This window comes from Hyaena hyaena, unplaced genomic scaffold (genome assembly GCF_003009895.1).
Source record: "Hyaena hyaena isolate Hyena2069 unplaced genomic scaffold, ASM300989v1 scaffold_43, whole genome shotgun sequence".
Taxonomy (NCBI): domain Eukaryota; kingdom Metazoa; phylum Chordata; class Mammalia; order Carnivora; family Hyaenidae; genus Hyaena; species Hyaena hyaena.
The window spans coordinates 4,434,019-4,454,197 of record NW_024080675.1 but is presented as its reverse complement, the minus strand read 5'-3'; the positions used below and the strand labels follow the sequence as shown (position 1 = coordinate 4,454,197).

Genomic DNA, 20,179 nt, shown 5'->3' with positions numbered 1-20,179 from the left:
TCTCTCCAGCGCCTAAGCCGCTAGTGCAAAGGAGCTTCAGCCTTCCTGGCTTTGCTTAGCAAACCGTTTGGGAAATTAGAAAAAGGAGAATGGGATCGGGACGCCCCGGCTTCCTGTGGGCTGCAGACTGGAGACCTTGGGTTGGTTGGTATGTCCCTTAGGGAAAGACAGAGTTTTCCTCAGGAATTCCACAGGCATTTCCGCGGCCATGCTGGGTAGCTGATGGGAAAGGAGGTGGTGTCAAAAGAAGCCGGGGCTCTCCCCAGAACTGGAAGAGGGCTGAGTCTCTGTGGATTTCTGAAACTGTCCAAGAAGCCGAGAAACAGAGGGCTGGCGGGGTGGGGGCAGGGTAGTGGTTACCTGGGCCTTTGCACCTGCTCCCCACTGTCAGCAAGCCCACATCTGATCCAAGGGAGGCAGATGGCTGCCATGCTATTTTGGGCATCTCTAGGCAACAGTATAAACACTGTCCCCTTCTTCCACCCCGGTCATCGTATCTGAGAATACCGCCCACCCTCTTCCAAATGTCCTTTTCAGACTCTTTTCCCCGTTACCAACCAGCAGCTCCCCTGTTTTCCTGACTCCTCATCCCGCCACCACCCCACCCCCTGATGTATCCACCGGAGCGTAACTTCCTTCCCTTGCAAACCGGCCACGTCAACAGCAGTCACTCTTGGCGTTTGATTCTTTTCCGATCAGTGCAAATAGGTGTCTGGGATGAAGGCGGCACCCAATACATTGAAGATAAATTTAATGAGCACCTAATGTGTGAGAGATGTTGGATCTGGCCACGGGAAGGGGTGACATACATATGAAAAAGAGGGTCCCTGTCTTTCAGGATCCGCGAATCTCAAGATAAGTGGACACATTAGTAGTTGCTCGCATGTCGGATGCCGTCAGAGCAAAATTACATGCTGCGAGGGGTCTGAGGAGGGTGCTATTCATGGTGCTTGAAGGGACAGGGTAAAGGACATTTCACCAGCTCCTGAACAGCAGGCGAGCTTTCCAGTGGGGACAGAGAACAGACAGCCCACAAGTCCCACTGCTGAGTAAGGCCCCGGGGCTGAGGGGCCCTTCGAGGACATAAAGCCGGGACAGGGACAGGGAGAGAAGGACCCAGGACTCTGCCCCGAACCTGGAGACAGTCTTCCCTCCAGTGCCCTGGTAGCTTCTCTCTCCTCAGCCTACCTCCAGCCCTCCTATGCCCCAGGACTTAGGCTCCAATTGCCTCCCGGGCTCCTCCCTTCAAACTGGGAAGTGCTAGGCATTGGGTTTGCACTTCCTGTGACCACTCCGCCTCTTCCATCTGCTGTGGCATTAGCTCCCTGCCTCCCCTTTCTGGCTCCCAGCCTGCCCTTAGCCTGGGGGTGGTGGGGGGATCATCACAGTCTGCTGTGCTCCCCACCCCCGAACACCTGCTCTCCCCTCCCCTATGTCTCGTCCCGGGCCTGCCTGCCCTCATTGTCTTGGCTCTGCCCTGCCTCGTCTGTGCCCAGCACCTCTTCCTGGATGCTGAGGGCTTTCTGCTACACTCTGAGAGCAAGCTGAACCCAATCTGGGACTTCAAAGCCCACAAGCAGGGTGCCCTGGCTTCCCGCTCCTTACTCTTCCTCTCTGCCACAGCCTGCCCTTCTACTAAGGGATTCGGTGGAATAGCGGTGGCATAAATATCACATGGTGGGTGCAGTAGCCCCTCTAAAGCATCCCTGGTTGGTGACTATCCCGTCTCTGCTTAAATATTTCCACTGCCTGGGGGGGCCTGGGTGGCTCAGCTGGTTAAGTGACAGACTTCAGCTCAGGTCATGATCTCACGGTTCATGGGTTTGAGCTCCGTGTTGGGCTCTGTGCTGACAGCTCAGAGCCTGGAGCCTGCTTGGGATTCTCTGTCTCCTTCTCTCTCTGGCCCTCCCCCACTTGCTTGCTCTCTCTCTCTCTCATACTCAAAAATAGATTTTTAAAAAATGTTTTTTAAATATTTCCACTGACTAGGAGCTCATTCCCTCTTGAGCTAATTCTTTCTATGGTGGGACAGTTTGGCTACCAGAAACTTCCTCCTTATGTAAGTGCAAATGTGCTTTACTGTAACTCCTGCCCATTGGTTCTGTTCTGCCCTCTGGGGCCACACCAGGTATGTCTAATCCATCTTCTACAGCTTAATGGCTAAGCACACAAACTGGGAACCCAGATGATGGAGGTTCAAATCCCGGCTCTGTCATTTACTAGCTCTGTGGCCTCAGATGAATGCCTTTACCTTGCTTGGCCTTGGTTTCTTCATCTGTAAAATGGAGGTGATAACAGTACCTACCACATAGAGTTATATCAACATTAAGTGAGTTAATAGATATAAAGCTCTTAGAATAACACCTGACACATAATAAGTGCTCAGTAAATTATATTATCAGAAGAAAGCTGTCTTGCTTCCTTCTTTACTCTTCTTTCTTTGAGTTACTACCCTCTTAAGAAAATGCTTCACAGGGCCTAACTCCACCACGTCTCATGAGCTGGAAGTTTTTCTCCTGTTAGCACAGTGAAGGCTAATTAACTTCAGGAAAGCTGATACACGGTTGGCTCCTATTGGCCTTGGAGTCAGCAAAAATCCCAGGATCCTTTTCACTCAGTCTTCTCCGGGCCGGACACTCACAGTGCTCCACCTTGGCTTTCCCCTCACCAGTCCTCCAGACCCCTCCGTGCACCTTCCGTGCACTGTTCTGTACCTTCTCAGTGTGGCACCCGAGGTCTAGAATGCCCTTCTCTCCCACCCATTAGTTAATTCATTAGTTTCTCTGCCCCATTCAGTCTTTAAACAGATCCTATTCAACTTCCTCCTCAATAAAGACCTCACGGTTGATCAAACCACCGTGGCTGGTTTCTCTGCCATTGTTCCACCCCTGGGGTGAATCGCGGCCTGTCTTCTTATCACCCGAGATGCTCTGACCCTTAGCCTAAACGGGTATTACACACCTTGGTTTTGAGGTCTCATCCTTATTCTGCCTATTCCTTCCACATGTTTGTGACTCAGAAGGCCCCAGCCTCGTCTGGGATGCTAGCAGTATATGAGCAGGCATGGGACAGCCCACAGGAGCTCCTCATGGTCACGCCACTTCTAGTGAGTCCCCACTTCCTCCACACTTCCCCACATGGGGACATCCTTTTCCTATGGCTGCATTGGATGAGGGCCGTCTGACAGTCTGATAGATGCCTGATCAGGCAGGGAAGAAGTGAGCGGTTCTGACGCACCCTGCCTCTCTCCCTTCTCCAAACTCTTGGCTGTTTTTTTTTTTCCCTTTATTTTCCTTCCTGTGTTGAAAGAGCTATGGGGTTTGGACCATGGTAGAGTTTCCTGGGGACATTCCACAAATTCCTCATGGGCTTCTGCTCTGGGGAGGGTGGGGGCAAGTGGGTGGGTAAATGGGAGACCAGTGGGAGCCAGGGTGTAAGTATCAGGTGCCTCAAAGGAGTGTGGGTGGAAAGGAAGGGCGGCTGCACGGGAGAGGGAGGGGTAATATGAGCTCAGAGAAAAGGCAAAGAAAAGCCAAGTGAAGACTGAGAAGGAGTGGCCAATTTGCAGGTTGGGACAAGCTGTGGGCGGCCACGCCCCAGCCTTGCCCTTGAACCCGCTGATTTGCATCCATAGCGACTCGTCGGCCGGGATTCCAACAAGGCCCAGAGAACTTGGCTGACTTGGGTGTGTGTGGCTTGGAAAGCTGCCCCAAGCAGCCCCCTGTGTGTGCTGCACAAGATGTACAGAGATAGGGGGAGGTCAGTGCAAGGGTTCCTCTGCGTCTGGCCAGAGCGTTCTTGCTTCATTCAGCCTTCGTCTGCCCATTCGGCAAATGTCCATTCCTTGACTCCGACCCGGGACTGTCCGGAACGGAGGCACAAGTCCCTGGCTGACCTCCTCAGCAAGACTGGGCCTGAAGACTGTTCTCAGCCTCCATCCCTGGGCTCTGTGGCTGCTTCTTTAAGTAAAAAGGGGTGCCAAATTGAGTGTCAGGGCAAGAAGCAACTTGCCCTAGTCTCTATGCTTGGGCAAATCACTGGTTTTCTCTGGGCCTCAGTTTTCCTGCCGAGCAATGAGCATATCGGGCCATGTGATATCTCAGTTTTCTTAGAACGGTTCTATCTTTCAAAAGCAGTTTAAGGCTGCTTAAGTGTCAACATGTGGTGAAAGAACAGGGCAGAAGGAGGGAAGTAAATATGAATGGGGCATGGCCCCTGGCTTGAACAGAACTCTCAAGAGACCAGCAGGCACACAAATGATCCCCAGTAGTGAAGGAAGGCCCTGGAAGTATAGGGGAAGAAGATGAACACCAGCTTATGTGTGGGTGCTGCTGGCCCCCAGAAAACCTTTGTGCAATTTAGAAAAAAGGTAGTCTCTGTGGGCAGATGACTTAGTAAGGGGAGCTCCTCTCGGTGGATGCTTGTACCTGAGGCTGCATGGCTGACAGAGAGGCTTCAGGCTGGATTTCAACTCCTGTAGGCTTCTTGGGGCAACGCTCCTATGCAAGGTGCTCTCCACCTGACTGAACAGGTAGATAACCCTCGCCAGCCTTACAGGTCCACACTGAACGCTGCCCAGTGCAATCGGCCATTTTAAATCTTGGTAGAGTCTCCTAAGGCCACTCCCCGCTCCCCCATTCTGGGAAGGCAAATGCGGGACCCACACTCATACTCTCTTCCATGTGCCTCAAGGCCAAGCCAAGGTCCACAGCCCCAGGCAGAGTAGGGGCACAGGACAGAAACACCTAACAGCCTCTGCACAGAGCGAGAAAAGGGCTAAAGGGCCTTAGTATCATGCGAACCAGAAGCGGCCTGGAAAGTTCAGCACCTCCACACAAACCTGGACCTGTTTTTCTCACCTCCTCTGGCAGCGGCTCAGAACAAGCAGGACGCGGAAATTCTTCCTCAGCTTCCCTCCCTGCCACCTTCTTTCCACATTCCCCGAAGACACCTTTCTTCCTAGGCTCTAAATGGATTAGGGGGGAAGAGCCGCAGGAGTGACATCACATCAAACGGTGAGGTCTCGCATGTGCCTTGATCCACAGGTGGCGGGACTGGGGAAGGCGGCAGAAGGGTAAGCTCGGGAAAAGGGGATTAGCTGGGACCGGAAACAATGTGGCTGCTGTAATCCCACGTAATGAAACAGACGGCGCTTCGTCTCCGCACCCAAAGCAGGAGAGACAAGCAGGCACAAGCTGCCGGTTTCAGCCTTCTGTGCTGCCCGCCCCAGACAGCCAGTGCCCTCCGGCTGGCAGAGGGGCCCAGGGCAGGCACCCGATAAGACGTCCACTTCTTCCTGGCAGCTCAAGCTTTGAGCGGGGAGTGGGAGGGTGGGGAAGTCTGTGATTGCGGGAAGAGGAAAGGCGGGAGAGTGGTCTGTCACCCTGGCCACCACATGTCATCATCAAACCAGTGCGACCTTTTGCCTGGATCCTTAGATTTGGGACCCATAACCTGCTTCAACCAGCTGCTTTGGACACAACAAAGACTTGTGACCAGTACAGTCAACTCTATAAACCGTGCGAAGGGATGTGTGACGTGGGTGATTCATAACACAGATAGTCGAAGCATCGGTTCTCCCTGATTTGGAGATAAAGAATGATTCTTTCTCCCTCCGGGTGATGTACCTTTCCAATCCCATGAAGTGTGGGCAATAATGAAATACGCTTGCATTCCTTAGACACTCACTCACTAATGATTGGAAGAAGCAGCTAGAAGATAAGCCACAAAATTAACCCCTACCTACCCTCCCCTCCAATCCTATCCCCCTGGCCCAAGAAAGGGAAGAGCTGCCTGTATTAAATGTCCACAACAGCAGCCTTCCAGAAGGGGCTCTCAGCTAAGGAGCTGAACGGCACTGAGGGGTCTGGGTTCACAGACTCTTACCTTTTTCAGCTTGCCACTCTTCGTCCCCACAAAAACCACGCTGTAGCCATTGTAAACATAGGAAGCCACTGAGGTCATGCGGTCCCGGCTGGTGGTGTACAGGGTCAGACCCTCCACTGGAGTTGAGCCTCCAAGCGGCTGGTTGATGTCCAGTCCACAGAAGTTGTCATCAATGGGGACCGGCTGGAGGGAAGGGAGGGAAGTGGGGTAAGTGACAGGGGAGGCATGGCACAGTTTCCCTACACTATCCCCCACCCAACCACCGGCCCTAGGGCACCAGGCCTCAGGGAGGTACAGACCTGGGATTCCGGAACCTAACACACGCCTCAAACAAAAGCATCTCATCAACTGACTCACAGATCCCACACTGGCTCCTGTGAAACCAGATAGAGGGATCTGCGGCCTTCCACACACTAACCTGCAATCATCCATCTCCCCTTCTGCTGAGAGATCCAGGGGTAATCTGGAGAGCGAATTGCGTGAACTCAGTTTCTGATCATTTTAATGTCCCTGTGGACCATACCATTGTATAGGGGTCCTTGTCTTTAGACAGAGGAGATTCAATCCAAAGGCACCATCACAGGGTTTCTACCAGCTGGAGGGGGGTTCTTGTCTGTGTTTCAGGCTGCAAGGACTCTCTTTGGGCATAAGAAATTTTAAGCCATTCAATTACTTACCACATGCTATACTGGGGAGAGATGAAAAGGGTCATCATAACATGGGACAGGCCCTTATACTGTGGAAAAGTTACTTAATCCACATAAACCTCAGTTTCTTCATTTGTGATACTACTCGACCAGTTTTCTGAGGACCAAACGAAATAATCAGAGCTCATTATCATCAGAGTTTTGTTAAACTGTATGATTTCTACTGTTGCACATGATAGGTTTTCAACAATGTTCATGTTGATGTAAATAAAAGGTAATTCTACAGGTGATGGCCTTTCTATGCCCAGGCTTTTTTTTAATTAATTAATTAATTTATTTTTATTTTATTTTATTTTATTTATTTATTTATTTATTTTTACAAATAGTTTATTGTCAAATTAGTTTCCACATAACACTCAGTGCTCATCCCCATAAGTGTCCTCCTCTATGCCCATCCCCCCCTCCCCCCCCACATCCATCAGTCCTCAGTTTTTGTCAGCATTCAAGAGTCTCTCATGGTTTGCCTCTCTCCCTTTCCCCCACCATTTCCGCCCTTCTTCTCCCCCTTGGTCCTCCGTCAAGTTCCTCCTAATCCTCCTATACGTGCAAACATATGATATTTGTCCTTCTCTGCCTGACTTATTTCGCTCAGCATAACACCCTCAAGGTCCATCCATGTTGCTACACATGGCCAGATTTCATTCTTTCTCATTGCCATGTAGTATTCCATCGTATAGATAAACCACATCTTCTTGATCCATTCATCTGTTGATGGACACTTATCTATGCCCAGGCTTTTGAAAGCACTGGTGGTGTGCCTGTATAGAGAGAGTATCTTTCAGGGGTGTCTGCACGGTCCAGGTGGTTAACCATCTGACTCTTGATTTTGGCTCAGGTCATGATCTCTCGGCTCATGAGTTGGAGCCCCGCATTGGGCTCTGCACTGCAGAGCCTGCTTGGGATTCTCTCCAACCTCTCTGTCTCTCCCTTGCTTGTGTGTGCACTCTTTCTCTCACTCTCAAAATAAACATTAAAAAAAAAAAAAAAGAGAGGATCTTTCAGGAGACACTGGAGCATCTCTGAAAGAAGATCGCCCCAAACAAATGAAAGAATAGCTTATAGCTTAACCAAAAGTAGGAAGACCTGACTTCTAGTCCTGCTCTATTGCTACACTTGGAATGGTAATATCCTCCTTGGGGGTTGTGCAGGGGGATATTATGTGGATTATTTCTAAGATTGCTTTCTATTAACAAAAACAACTATGCTCCTGGAGGACAGGACTGCCAAAGGGTTTGTCCTGCCTGCACAGCGCCTCGCCTGGGGCTGGGCCAGGCAGGGGCTCTGAGACACCCCAGTTAACGTGCAACCAGAATCCCACGGGCAGGGGCTGCAGACTTTGGGCCAGAAAGAGCCCAGAGTCCTGTGGCAGCCGTCCCTCTGGGTCTGGCCAGGCATTCCGGAGTGGGGAAGGAAGTGATTCTGGTGAGAAACATAGAAAGCATGAGGGAGAAACCTGCAAACTGCTCTCTCCAGCTTCCTCCTCTAACCCTTCCCAGGGAACAGCAGAGGCTGGCGCATCCCTCACTGACAGTCTGTTTCCTTGGAAAAATTGCTTTGTGGGCTGGGGCATGTGACGGCTAAACCTGGGACTTCCCTTCCCTTCTCTTCTCAGCTATTACAGGAATAGAGACTCGTATCCTGTGATTCCTTGGTGTTCTGTAGAGGGCTGGTATTGTTAGGAAGAGCTGCCCGTGTGTGTGTGTGTGTGTGTGTGTGTGTGTGTGTGTGTGTGTGTTCTTTAGAAAAAGGAATGACATTCAGGTTAAGGATGACCTTGAACAACTCTAGATAACAAGGATACCCACACAGCAGAAGGGATAAGCTCCTCGAGAAGGGAGCAAGGCAGTGGCCTGCTGGACAGCTCATGAGGGATGACTGTGTACGTGTCTGAATACAGTGACATCACATTGGTGGCTTGAAATCGGCCATGGTGGGAGTATTTGCACCAGGGAAATTGGCTAATGCTTCTAATCTAGTCTCCCCACCCCAGGCCTACTGCCTGCAGAGAACCTGCTCTTTAATATTTATAAGCACATTACTAGACCGAATGATGGAAATGTCTAGCTCTCTAGAAAGGCAGGCAGGAGGAATCAGTTACCACTCTTTAGGTTTTCTACATTCCTTTCTCATCCCTACACCATAGGTAGCAGGTACCCTGGTAAGACTCAAGAAATCTAAATTGTACTCCTGTTGCTCCCGCTATCCAGCCCTGTGGCTCTGGTATGTCATGGACCCTCTCTGAGCCTCAGTTTTCTCATCTATAAAGTGAAAGGATTAGACCGGTGATGGTCAAGCTTTCTTTAGTCCTGAAAGTTCTTGATTCAGGGCTTTAGTTTCCTTTCCACTAAAGGGCTGGTAAGGCTGCAGAGTCTGGGCACAGGCATAGCCCAAGCCAGTTTCTGAGTAATGACGACAGAAGCAAAAACCTTGCCAGTGACTGTGGACGTCTCTACATCTTTCCTGATTCTAGAATCTTCAGAACTCTAGGGGGAAAAGTTTTTTGAGTTTTGTTTTTGTTTTTGCTTTTTGCCGAAGCCCCTGGAGTGGGCTGTTTTTTCTTTCTCTCTTCTCTAAATTGTCAGGCATTCCCAGACATCAGAAGCCCCTTTATCTTTGCTCAAATGGTGAGAGCTTGAAATATGGCTTTTCTTAGCAGCGGCATGGCTAAACGGAAAGAGCTTGGCCTCAGAAGTCACATGGGCTGAGCTGAACTCAAACCCCTGCTTTGTCATTTACAGTTGTGTAGGTTTTAGCAATGTATTTCATCTTTGTGAGCCTTTGTTCTTCCATCTGCCAAAAGGGGAGGATCTTTGTTCCTTTTGCTTCACAGGATTATACTGAATATCAAATGAGATGATACTCAAATTGCTCAACTCAGTCTTCAGTACACAGCTTCCATTCCATGAGTGATAGCCCTCTTCCTTACCCCTTTTCTGGGAGCAACGCTCAAGTCCTTCATCTGAGAGCTCCATGCCAGCCCACAGATTGTGTTAAAATTATGCCCTGGGACCACAGCTTCTCTCACCAATCCTTAACCCTCTCGAATGCCACCAAAGATTTCTGGATTCCCAGGTCTGGGACTCCTTAGATGACAAGGATTTTAAGCAGCTCCTTCTATTATAGCTTCCTCACCGACCACACTGTAGTTTGTCCCAGGTGAGGGTGATTCTCAGGGGTGGGACGGGGGGCTCATGAGAGGCTGTTCTCACAGGTCCTGGTCCCACCTACTGTCACCTCTCTCCCAGTGCCTTTGCTGCTCTTTGGTCACTAGCCCGGGCTTGTCTCTCTGCAAGCCACTGGAGCCAGAGAAGGGTGGTGGCTTCCTCTTCCCTCTGGCTCAGAAGCAGGCAGGAATCAGCGGTTTCCTCCTGACAAGGCCCCCTCTGGGCAATGGGAACTAGGCCGGACTAGCGATTAACCCTTCCATTTCCTCCCCACTTTTTCTCATTGGCTGGGGACCCTTGGTTACAGGAGTTCAGTGCTGTAAAGAACTTAGGAGATGATCCAGTTCAACCTCCTCATCTAATAAAAGTGAAATAACAGCAAATAACTTTTTCTTTGTTATTATGGTTAATATTAATAATTACAACTTCCATTTACTGAAAGCTTATTAAGTGTTAATGATTGCCCTAAGCATTTTATGTACGTTTTCTATTTGATCTCCATGATAATCATATGTGAGGGTATTGTTATCTCTATTTGAAAGATGAAAAAATTGCAGCTCAGACCAGGTACATAGCTTGCCCAAAGTGACACAGTTTTGAGTGGTAGAACTGATTTTTAAGTACATACCTGTTGGGCTTCAAAGTCTGTCATCCTAAGCACTACCCTATCATACCAAGCAAAAGATGGTGCGAACAGAAGCGTAGACTAGGCAGGACCTGTCCTCTTGCTTTAAGAAGTGGTTTTTGGTTCTAAGAGCAGGTGCCCTCAACTTAGGGTACTCAGAAGGCCATATGGGCCCCTTGGTCTCAGAGTTTTCCCCAGGCTGCTGATCCAGAGTCCACAGAACTTTGCCCAGAAGTCTATCTTAGCACTTGTCACACATCATAGTAGTTAACTAATAACAATAAACCTAACATGGCACTAATCTTTGCGATGTATTGTCTCATGTGATCATCCCACGAGGTAGGCATCATGAGTCCCATTTCACAGATGATAATGTAGGGAGGTTAAATTACTTCTGAGGCCAGGAAGCAGCACAGATAGAATCTGAACTGTGATCTTTGTCTCTGAAGCCCAAACTTGTAGCTACTATCTCTCTCTCTTTATCTCTCTCTTTCTCTTTCTCTCCCACTAGATCATGAGATATGTAAGAGTAGTAATCACATTATGTTATGTCTGCATCCTCAGAGCCCAGGAAATTGCTAGGCACTCAGAACATCTTCAATACCCTCTTGTTAAATGGATAGATCAATGGGCGAATGGATGGGTGATGGATGGATAGAGGGAGGGTGAAAGCAAGGATGGAGAGAGGGATGAATGGACAGATGGATGGATGGGTTGATGGGTGGGTGATGAATGGACGGAGGGAGGAATGGGGAGGCAGAGGGACGATGGATGGATGGATGGATGATGGTGGCGACCACTCAGATGGCAGCATCTTGACCCTCTGTCAGGACAGTGCTTGCCACTGATGTTTGTATATCTGCTGTCCTCAGGTCTGGATCCTGAGCCTCCCCGACTCTCTTCTTGTCCCTTTGCCCAGACTCCTGATTCTTCTTCCCCAGTTTTCAACCTACCAGTCAAGCATGATTGACTTTCCCACTTCCTTTCCCACTCTTCCGACTTACATATCCAGCTGCCTACTCGGCTCCCTCACTGGCTTCCCAGCGGCCCACAGAACCCTACATGTGGACGAACTGGTCCCCATCACCACCCGCTGGCCTCATCCCCTACCACTCTTTCTCCTGGACACTCTGATCCAGCAGCAGCTTCTGAATGCTCTCTGCTGCTCCTCACATGCTCCTGGCCACCTCCGAGCTCTTTGCACTTGCTGCTCCCTCTCTGGCATGTTTTCCCTAGATATCAACGTGACTCACTTCCTTACCTTCCTCAGTCTTTGCTCAAATGCCACTTTTCCAATGAATCAATCTACTTGGGTATCGCCTCTCCCTCTTTCCTGCTTTGTTTTTCTCAACAGTAATTATTGACCTCTGACGGATGACACATCTTATGTATTTATTTGTCTCACTTCACTAATGAAAGATTCATGAAGGCAGGGCGCTTTGCTGCTCGGTCTGCCGCTGAAGGCAGCAGTGCCTACGATGGTGCCAGGTGTGATGCACACACCCGATAAATATAGATTTCAAATATATCTATACACTTGGAATGGCTCAGTGGATCAACAAGCATGCCACAAGTGTCTGGTATAGGTCAGACTCTGTGTTACTGGTCACGAGCAGATAATAGGAACCTGAAACCCTCTCTCATTTCAGACCCTTTTTGAGAACAACAGGGTGTACGCCTGTGCGCCTGCAGCAAAGAGGCAGCCCGGGCCATGGATGGAGAGGGGAGTGAGGGGAGTGCCTCCTTACCGCCTTGGTGCACTGGACATCCTTCCCCAGCAGCCAGTTGAGCTCCAGGTTGCCCTCGCCTTGGTAGCAGGATTGCAGGCGCTCCTTGATCTGCAGGTTGACGGCCCTGATGGGGAAGGCACAGAGGGCAGAGTCGTCTGGCGGGTGGTGATACTGCTTCTGGCCTTTGGAGAAGATGGCAAAGAGCACATCGTCCCGGCCACTGATATTGAAGGCCTGGGCCAGGAAGTCCCCAGGCTTGGCGAGGTAGGCGGCCTGCAGGAGGCGGTACTCCACCCCGGCCCGCGTGCAGCCGAAAGGCAGCGACACGTAGGAGTGGAACTTGGGGTCGTCCTTGCAGAGGCGCACGATGCGGGACGTGTAGAACAGGTCCCCCGCCGAGTTGATGGCCACGCCCTCGGGGGTCTCGGGCTGCACGGTGAGGAAGTAGACGAAGCCGCCGCTGGCGAAGCCGTAGATGTAGAAGATGTCGAAGTGGGAGACCAGGGCCAGGGTGTCGGAGGGGATCTTGATAAGGGAGGAGACGAAGTCGCTGTGCAGCTCGTAGTCGAGCATGGCGGAGGACTCGGGGTCGCGGGGCAGCTTCCTGCTGGACAGGGTCGGGAAGTAATCCTGCTTGCCGTCCACTGCCGTGCCGATGAACAGCTTGCCGTCCTCGCCGTCGGATCGCACAATCACGCCGTACATCGTGCCGGTCTTGTTGACACTGGACAGGTAGTGCTCCTTCTTGTGTGACGGCTCCACCAGGATGAAGAGGTCGTCCAGGCGCAGCAGCTTGCACACGCCCTGGTAGAGGCTCCCACAGGCCAGCAGGCGGTTCTCCGAGTAGTCGATGATCAGCAGCTTGTTGACGTTGTTGGTGAGGGTCAGCACCTCGCTGCAAGGCTGCACGATGAGGGGCGGGTAGCAGGACTTGTTGTCTTCCTCTGGCCCGGTCTTGTGGGCCACCTGGATGGTCAAGTTGCCTGTCAGCTTGTACACCCGGTTGATGGCCCCCACGTACACCGCGCCCGTGCCCCGGTGAACCGTCAGGTGGTTGAAAGTCCAGTCCCGGTTCTCCGAGTGGAAGGTGCTGAACTGAGGCACGCCGGCTGCCCCGGGGGCCAGCAGCACCCAGACCATGGAGAGCAGGACCACAGACCAGCTGTCAACCTCTGCAGCCCGTGGCCAGGGCCTTTTCTGTTCCATTCTGAGTCGGGTGGGGACGAGGGCACAGATCCTCTGGCTTCTCATCTACTCCACCTTCCCAGCCGGCCCTCACATGGTTCTGGAAAACACAAGGCAGGGTGGTCAGACTGAAAATAAATCCCAGGAAGAGGGACTAGGATGGCCTGATCCAAGACCCCCATCCTGACTAGCTCTGAGTCTCTTCCTTCTGTATTTTGGCTTTTCTATTTTTAACATACCCCCCACCCCCCTTTGAGATGTTCAGGGACTCCTGTTATCTATTTTGGTCTCCAGCCTTTACGCTGTAAAATACTTTTTTTTTTTTTTTACTTTACAAAGCATCTCTATTTCTGTCTTCTTAAGACATCGTTTTTATCTCGGAGAGGTTAAAAGACGGTTTAAGTTCACCCAGCCAGTCGATTCCGGCGTCGGCACTAAAGCCGGTCTTCCCTATCCAGATGTCACGGCCGTCCTCTCCCGGTCGAGTGGAAATCTCTCCTGTTTTTTAAAAGCTTGTTTAGAAGGTCCTCTTCCAGGCTCTCTGGGTCAACTACTCCCAGAGTCTGATATCGCAAATAAAATTCCTTCTTATTTCAGACTTCCAGCCCCTCACACGCTGCATTTCATTACTTTATCATGCTCTGTGCCTTACGGTGAAGGAGAAGAGCTATTCATCCTGAAAAGCAGCGATTCCCACTGCCCCAAGCCTCGTCCTCTCCAGAAAGAAGAATCCCTGAGCATTAGCTGTTGAAACTTGTTAGGAAGGTTAGAACAACACAGACACTGCTGGCTCTAGGGTTCCCGCATGGGCCATTCCAGAGCCTGCGCAGCCCCAGAGAGAAGGGCGGATACCCCCGGCCCTGCTTTGGGACAGAGCTGGGGGCACTCTCTGCCTCTCCGGACAGCAAGTCGTTGGGTCTATGGAAATCACTTGAACTTCTGCTTCTCTGCAGGTGGAGCCCGGGAAGACCCGGCCTCCTTGCTGAGCAGGACTGGCTACCTGAGTCCAGCATTACCCGCCTGGACAAGAGTTCTGGGTTTGGAAATCGTGGAAGCAAAGGGAGGCGAGTTGAGGATTAGCCTCACACCCACTGCAGGGGCCCCGTGACTGTTTAAGGATTCGTGAAGTCAACGCCAAGCCTCAGCCTGTCCCGCCTGAAGCCCAGGCACTCTCCTGTCCTGACTCTTTAGCTCCTCTTCCTCCGACCCCCAAGCTCTAAAGCTCATTCTGTATTCTAAGGAAGCTGCCCAGAACGGCAAGGTGGGGCTCCTGTGGAGGGCTTCTAGACTCCTGGGCAGAGGATGAGAGAGAAGAGCCTGTCCCATCTCTAAGCATCGTCTCTGACTTCTAGGGACAGGGACAGTGGCTGGAGCAGCAGGTGGCAGCAGCAGGAGGAGGCAGCGAGCTGTCTGGCAGACAAATCTGTCCCCAGCTGGACAGACTGCTCGGCAACCTTCTCAGGCAAGTCCAGACAGATCTCTGGGCTCAGGAGGCGGCCTGAATGGAAACACCCATACCAAGGATGAGGGATTTGCTCCAAGGCGGCTTAGGAGAGTCATGTCTCCTTCGACTCCCCTAGTCTGGCTGGAATGGGTTAGAATTAGAACAGGCGCCACCTTGGAAATCTGCACAGTGTTCGCTCTGTATCTTTAGAATGGCCCCCCTGCTCCCCGCCCCGAGGCCCGACAGCCACCATGGTGCCAGAAGGAGGCCCCACCTGACCGCCCTCTTCCAACCAGCCTCCGCTGGGGTGTTCTGGGGTGACTCATGAGGCCCCAGGCTTCCTTGGAAAGAGGAAGGCAACAGCGGCATGAAGCCCAGGCTGACCTCAGCGACGCTGACACAGCCCTTCCGGCCCCATGCGCACACCGGCAAAGCCTCCTGACAGACAGAGCTTTCGGTTTGAAAAGCAGAGGTTATTTTTAGCTACGTCCTGGGGCCGGTAGCAGGACGTGAATTCCTCAAGAGGAGCCATGGAAAGGAAATAACAGAACCCTCACATTCTCCAGCTGGCCCCGGGAGCTACGAGAGACCATTCCGGGCATGCCCCTGTCGCTGGGTAGGAAGGCTCCTTTGGTTTCAGGGCGCAGCTTCCCACAAGGAGCTGCGAGGAGGGTGGGAAGTGTCACCACACTGCACTTGGGGTCCGGCCTTTTAGAAAGTGTGCTCTGAGACAGCCTGGCACGGAGCCAGTGGCCATCACACCCGTGCCTTCCCCACAGCTCGTGCCTTCTGCACGTACACGGTTAGCCAGTGGCTCGAGGAAGAAGGTCCTGGGAGCAGAGACAGCATCAAAGGACATGGTGTGACATTAAGATCAACCGTCTCACCCCCCTGCCCACTATCCACCTGAGGCTGTTGGAAAAGGGAGCGGCTTTTGTGATTTGGTGGAATTGGAGGGAACACATTTGGGCCCCAGGGCAAGTCAAGTCTCATGTCTCTTTATGGCAGAATGGGGGCAATTATAGAATCTACCTCTAAGGTGGTCATGAGAGGGAATGAGATGCATGGGGACCCCTGAGCACGGTGCCTGGCGCACGGTGCATGCTCGATGAGGGTTAGCTGCTGTTAGTATCCCCGAAGCCTCCCCAGGAGACTGTGTTTCAGGAATCCCGCCAGAGCTCTTGAGCTCCATTATTTGCTCATGTTCCTCCTTTCCATGGGAATAAATACTGAGGGTAGACCTTTGAGCCCTGATTCTCCCTGTCCCAGTGAAGCCTGTATCGGGGAAAGGGAATGGATCCAAGGTGATCTTTTCTATCGTACTACTGCACAGGCCCCAGCATGGCTCTCTGCAGCCAGCTGGGGGGCCAGGGGAGGCGCAGAATCCTGGGAGCTATGAACTATGAATGGGAAAATTGGCCCGATGCCTGGAATGTATGAAGTCACGAGGCAGGAGGAAGAGCCAGGGAACTCTGGAACCTAGGACTCAAATCCTGCTCTTGTTACCCAGGAGGACTGCGGCATTAATCTGGTTGGACATCTCCCCAAGCCTATTTCTTGGTTTTAAAGAGTGCTTGAATGAACCAGTTTGTAAGATTTCTTCTTTCAGGTGAAGTGATACCCTGAGCTTCTTTCCTTTAGCTTCTAGACTGTGTAATTGAAATTGACGTCCTCCCAAGCTACCTGGTAAGGCTGGTTAGGACAGGAGTTCTCAACAGACCACTGCAGTGGGCTTTGTCTTCTCATTCCTTAGTCTGCATGTGCTGTGGGACAGACAGACGGCCCCTGGGGCCTGTGACCTGGCAGCAGCGGGGGCTCTGGTGTACTGGGGTTAGGAGGGGGCACGGTCTGCAGTGTTGGGCTGGCAGGGGACACTCACAGTCCATGTTGTGGACTTACGCAAGTCCACCAGAATTAACAGCCAAGTCAAGAGCCTTCGTCTCTCCATGCCAAGGCTGATATGACCAGGTAGCCATTCCAAAGTGGGGCCCCACTGTCAAAGACCGAGTCTCCTCTCTGAGTTCAGAGGAAGGCAGAATTGTTGTGCCCCTGATGAGAGGCAATGCGCTCTAATGGTTAAGTGCGTGAGCTCTGAACTTAGATGCTTGGATTCAAACAGAGCCAACAGCTGTGTAAACTTGGTCAAGGTACTCAGCCATTCTGTGATGCTATGTCACTGTCTATATAACATGGGATTAGCAGCGGCATCTACCCCATCAGATTATTACGATGAAGTCAGTTAATACATAGAAAGCACTTAGAATGACGTCCAGTCCATCTGAAACATTTGAGATGCATTAGCCTTTATTATTAATAATTTATTTGTCAATATTTCTAGCTCTTCATGAACTCCATCATTCTGCGATCTGTCTTAGGATGAATTTTCCATCCTTGGTTTGGTAGAAACCAGCGAGTGTGTGCCTATGACTTGGAGTGTAGCATTTCTCCCTAACGCCGTCTGATGTCAACGTCAGGAATTTCCTCCCCATGATGCCTCCTTCTTTCTGTCACTTCTCTCTCTCTCTCTCTCTCTCTCTCTGTCTCGTTGTGAAGTCTCTCTGCCACATGCATTCTCAAGAGCCAACACTTTCCTACTGTCTCTTGTCCCCACAAGACACGCAGCTCCAGGACGCTAGCCCTACCCACCGAGCCTGCGGAGACACCTTACTCAGGGCACTCCTGATGCCAAGGAGAGGCCACACTTGCCTCTTCGGGAAGCAAGTACCGCTAAATATTTTATCAGGAGGGCTTGATGACACCATCCCCCCGATCAGGATTCAGGTGTTGGTGGCAGGCAGTAGAGGCACCTAATACCTCCCAGTCCCGCTGCTGTGGGTGCCAGGGGCGAAGCAGGGGGGAGATGAGAATCAGACACTCTCTGCTCCGTTCAAGGCAGGACTCCCTCCTCCCTGCCTACCTGCTCCGTTGCTTTGCCTTTCTTGAGACCTCCTGGTGCCCTGCCTCTATGCACCTGCTCACCCAGCCTCCCTCATTGCTGAAGGAGCCAGGAGGAAGAGAGCTTACAGTCGGGATACTTTTTTTTTTTTTTGCCAAATTGCGTCAGTGTTCATGGTAATAGATCTCACCCCCGGGACCCACCTGCAGCAGCACCGCCACCGCTGTCCCCGTTTTATGGCCACCGCCACCACACCTTTGGGACCGCCACCACACCTCTGGGACCAGCATCACCGGCATCATCTTGCCTGTGATATTGTTCATAACAGTAATGGTAAGAGGTGCCCATAATCACAACTGCACCGAGCAGGTTGCTCACACAGCCAGGATGCTGACAGAAAAGGTACACGTGGCAACGAAGGCCATGAAGTCCGGGAAGGAGTCCACCGCTGTTCCCGGGCCCCACGCCCCCCTCCTTCCTCACCCACGGCAGAGCGAGCTAAGTCCGTCCCTGTCCCCCTGCTCTCCTTTCTGATAAGGAGGGCCGGACAAGCAGCAAGCCAGGGCCAGTGCTAAGGGGATTATAAGATTGCTCCAATCCACTACTCTTCTTCCTTTCTTTTTTTTAGTAAAGAAACCAAAGCCCACGGAAAGGAGACAAACTGTTCATTGTGACCCAGATGAGTCGGGGAGAGGCTAGACCTTGTGACAAAAAATCTAGTGCTTCCTCTGCTGCAGGCGAAAGGGCCCTGGGAGTCAGCTATGCTCCGCCTGGAGACTGCCCCGTTTGGGGGAGACAAGGTGACGGTGGCGGTGGCAGGCCCGTGATGGACAGGAGTGTGCGGCGCCTGAGCAGGAGCGGATATGCAGGGCAGGTGCGAGGAGGAGGAGGGATCGAGGGCTGAGGGGGTGAGGAAGCCCCTGCCGATGGCTCCTAGACAACCTCACAGACAGGAAGCCTCTTCCTCCCAAAGAGTGAGAACTGCGGCAGGAGAGACTGAAGTTACATACTAAGGGGGACCTCCCATCTAGAGATGATTCCTGGGCTTCCTGCCAAGGAGCCCGGACTTTTCTAACCCTGAGTCTTCCCGACCGCTGTCTAGGAATACGTTTACCCAGAGGCAGGGGACTGGTCCCAATGACCTCGGAAGGCTCCTTTGGGTTTAAGACGTCTATGAATTCAAGCCTGTGAGGATAAATTGTCTACACGTGAGATTCTGGGGCCCTGGATCGTCCCCTGTGGCGGAACAATCCTGAAGGACCTGTCATAATGTCATCCGCGCAGTCGTACATGCAAACATCCCGAGTGTCTCTCTGTCTAACACGGACCTCAGAGGTAGTCCAGGCACGTTGGGCAGCACAAGGTGAACGAGGGGGCGCGCGCGACGGCCCCGGGTAATGCCGACAGCTCAAAGGCCTCAATTAGAGTAAAAGGAGCTATCTGGTATTTAAATAATTATTAGATTGAAGGAATAATCATGGGTTTGGGCTGATTTTTTCCCCACTGTCACCCTGATGGTGTCTATAATATTATTATTCAAATGCCCATGATTCTCACTGAGGAGAGACCCAGAGAGAGAGAGAGAGAGAGAGAGGAGAGAGAGAGAGTGGAGAGAGTGGGGGAGGGGGCGGTGAGCATGGTGGGGTGGGAGGGAGGCTCATTTAATCTCCATGTGACAGGGCTGCAGGAGGTACGATTAGTCTTTTTCTTATTTCAGCTGTCACTCATGCACAGACACCGAAGATTGTTATTAGCGTATTTTATGCACGCGATTTAAAGGGAAAAGGGAGGGGGGATTGTGGGGAGAGGGAGAATTTCCTACAGAAAATAAAGGGACCAAAGGAACAATTTAGATGTCACTGCTATACCAGCTGCGTTTGCTTCATTAATCGAATGTCATTTTTTCCCCAGACTCTGTGCTGTTATGCGAAGCTAAGTGGCTACATCTCACCCCAGAGCGAGAGGAAGAAGGTGAGGGAGAAAACAGGCCTCTGCCTCCACGGCCTCTCGGCATCCTTCCCCGGGAAGGTGGTGTGGACGGTACTGTGGCCCTCCACTGGGTGTGAAGACAACTTCTGGTGACTGTTTCTATCTGGTCACCTTCTCTCACTGTGAGCGGGGTGATACCCTACCAGTCCGTATGTGGGGTTCCTGTCACAGGTGGGGAAGCCAGGGCCAATGTCCAGAAGCCAAGGAGTGGGAGGAGGAAATCTGAGGGGGTTCTAACAATCCCCATCAGTAGTGAAGGAGAAACCATTTTCCAGGCAGTGAGGCAGTGAGGCTCAGTGACCAGAGATGTGTGTGGTTCTCTGCTCTGGATCCCACACAGTGATGTGACCCTCCATCTCCGATGTCACCGTGGGCAGAGACAGAGGGACAGGGCAGAGCGCAGAGGCTGGGTGCTGGCAGAGAGGCAGGCAGATGTTAGGGATTCAAACATGAACCCCCCAAATTCGTGCACCGAAGTCCTAACCTCCAGTTGTGTGACTGTGTTTGTTGGCGGTGACTTTATAGAGGTCATTAAATTAAAATGAGGTCATTA

The 20,179-nt window shown here is 51.7% G+C and overlaps 1 protein-coding gene across 4 annotated transcripts in view; it reads right to left on the bottom strand.

Moving 5' to 3' along the window:
• PLXNA2 (plexin A2) overlaps positions 1 to 20,179 on the bottom strand; it is a 211,598-nt gene that overhangs the window by 173,197 nt on the left and 18,222 nt on the right. For all 4 annotated transcript variants that reach the window (XM_039230123.1, XM_039230124.1, XM_039230125.1 and 1 more), the window contains exons 2-3: positions 12,131 to 13,397; positions 5,887 to 6,069 (exon numbers count right to left, since the gene is read on the bottom strand). In XM_039230123.1, the coding sequence (XP_039086054.1) occupies positions 5,887 to 6,069; positions 12,131 to 13,363 (1,416 nt within the window). In that variant the 5' untranslated portion in view covers positions 13,364 to 13,397. The remainder of the gene's footprint in view (positions 1 to 5,886; positions 6,070 to 12,130; positions 13,398 to 20,179) is intronic.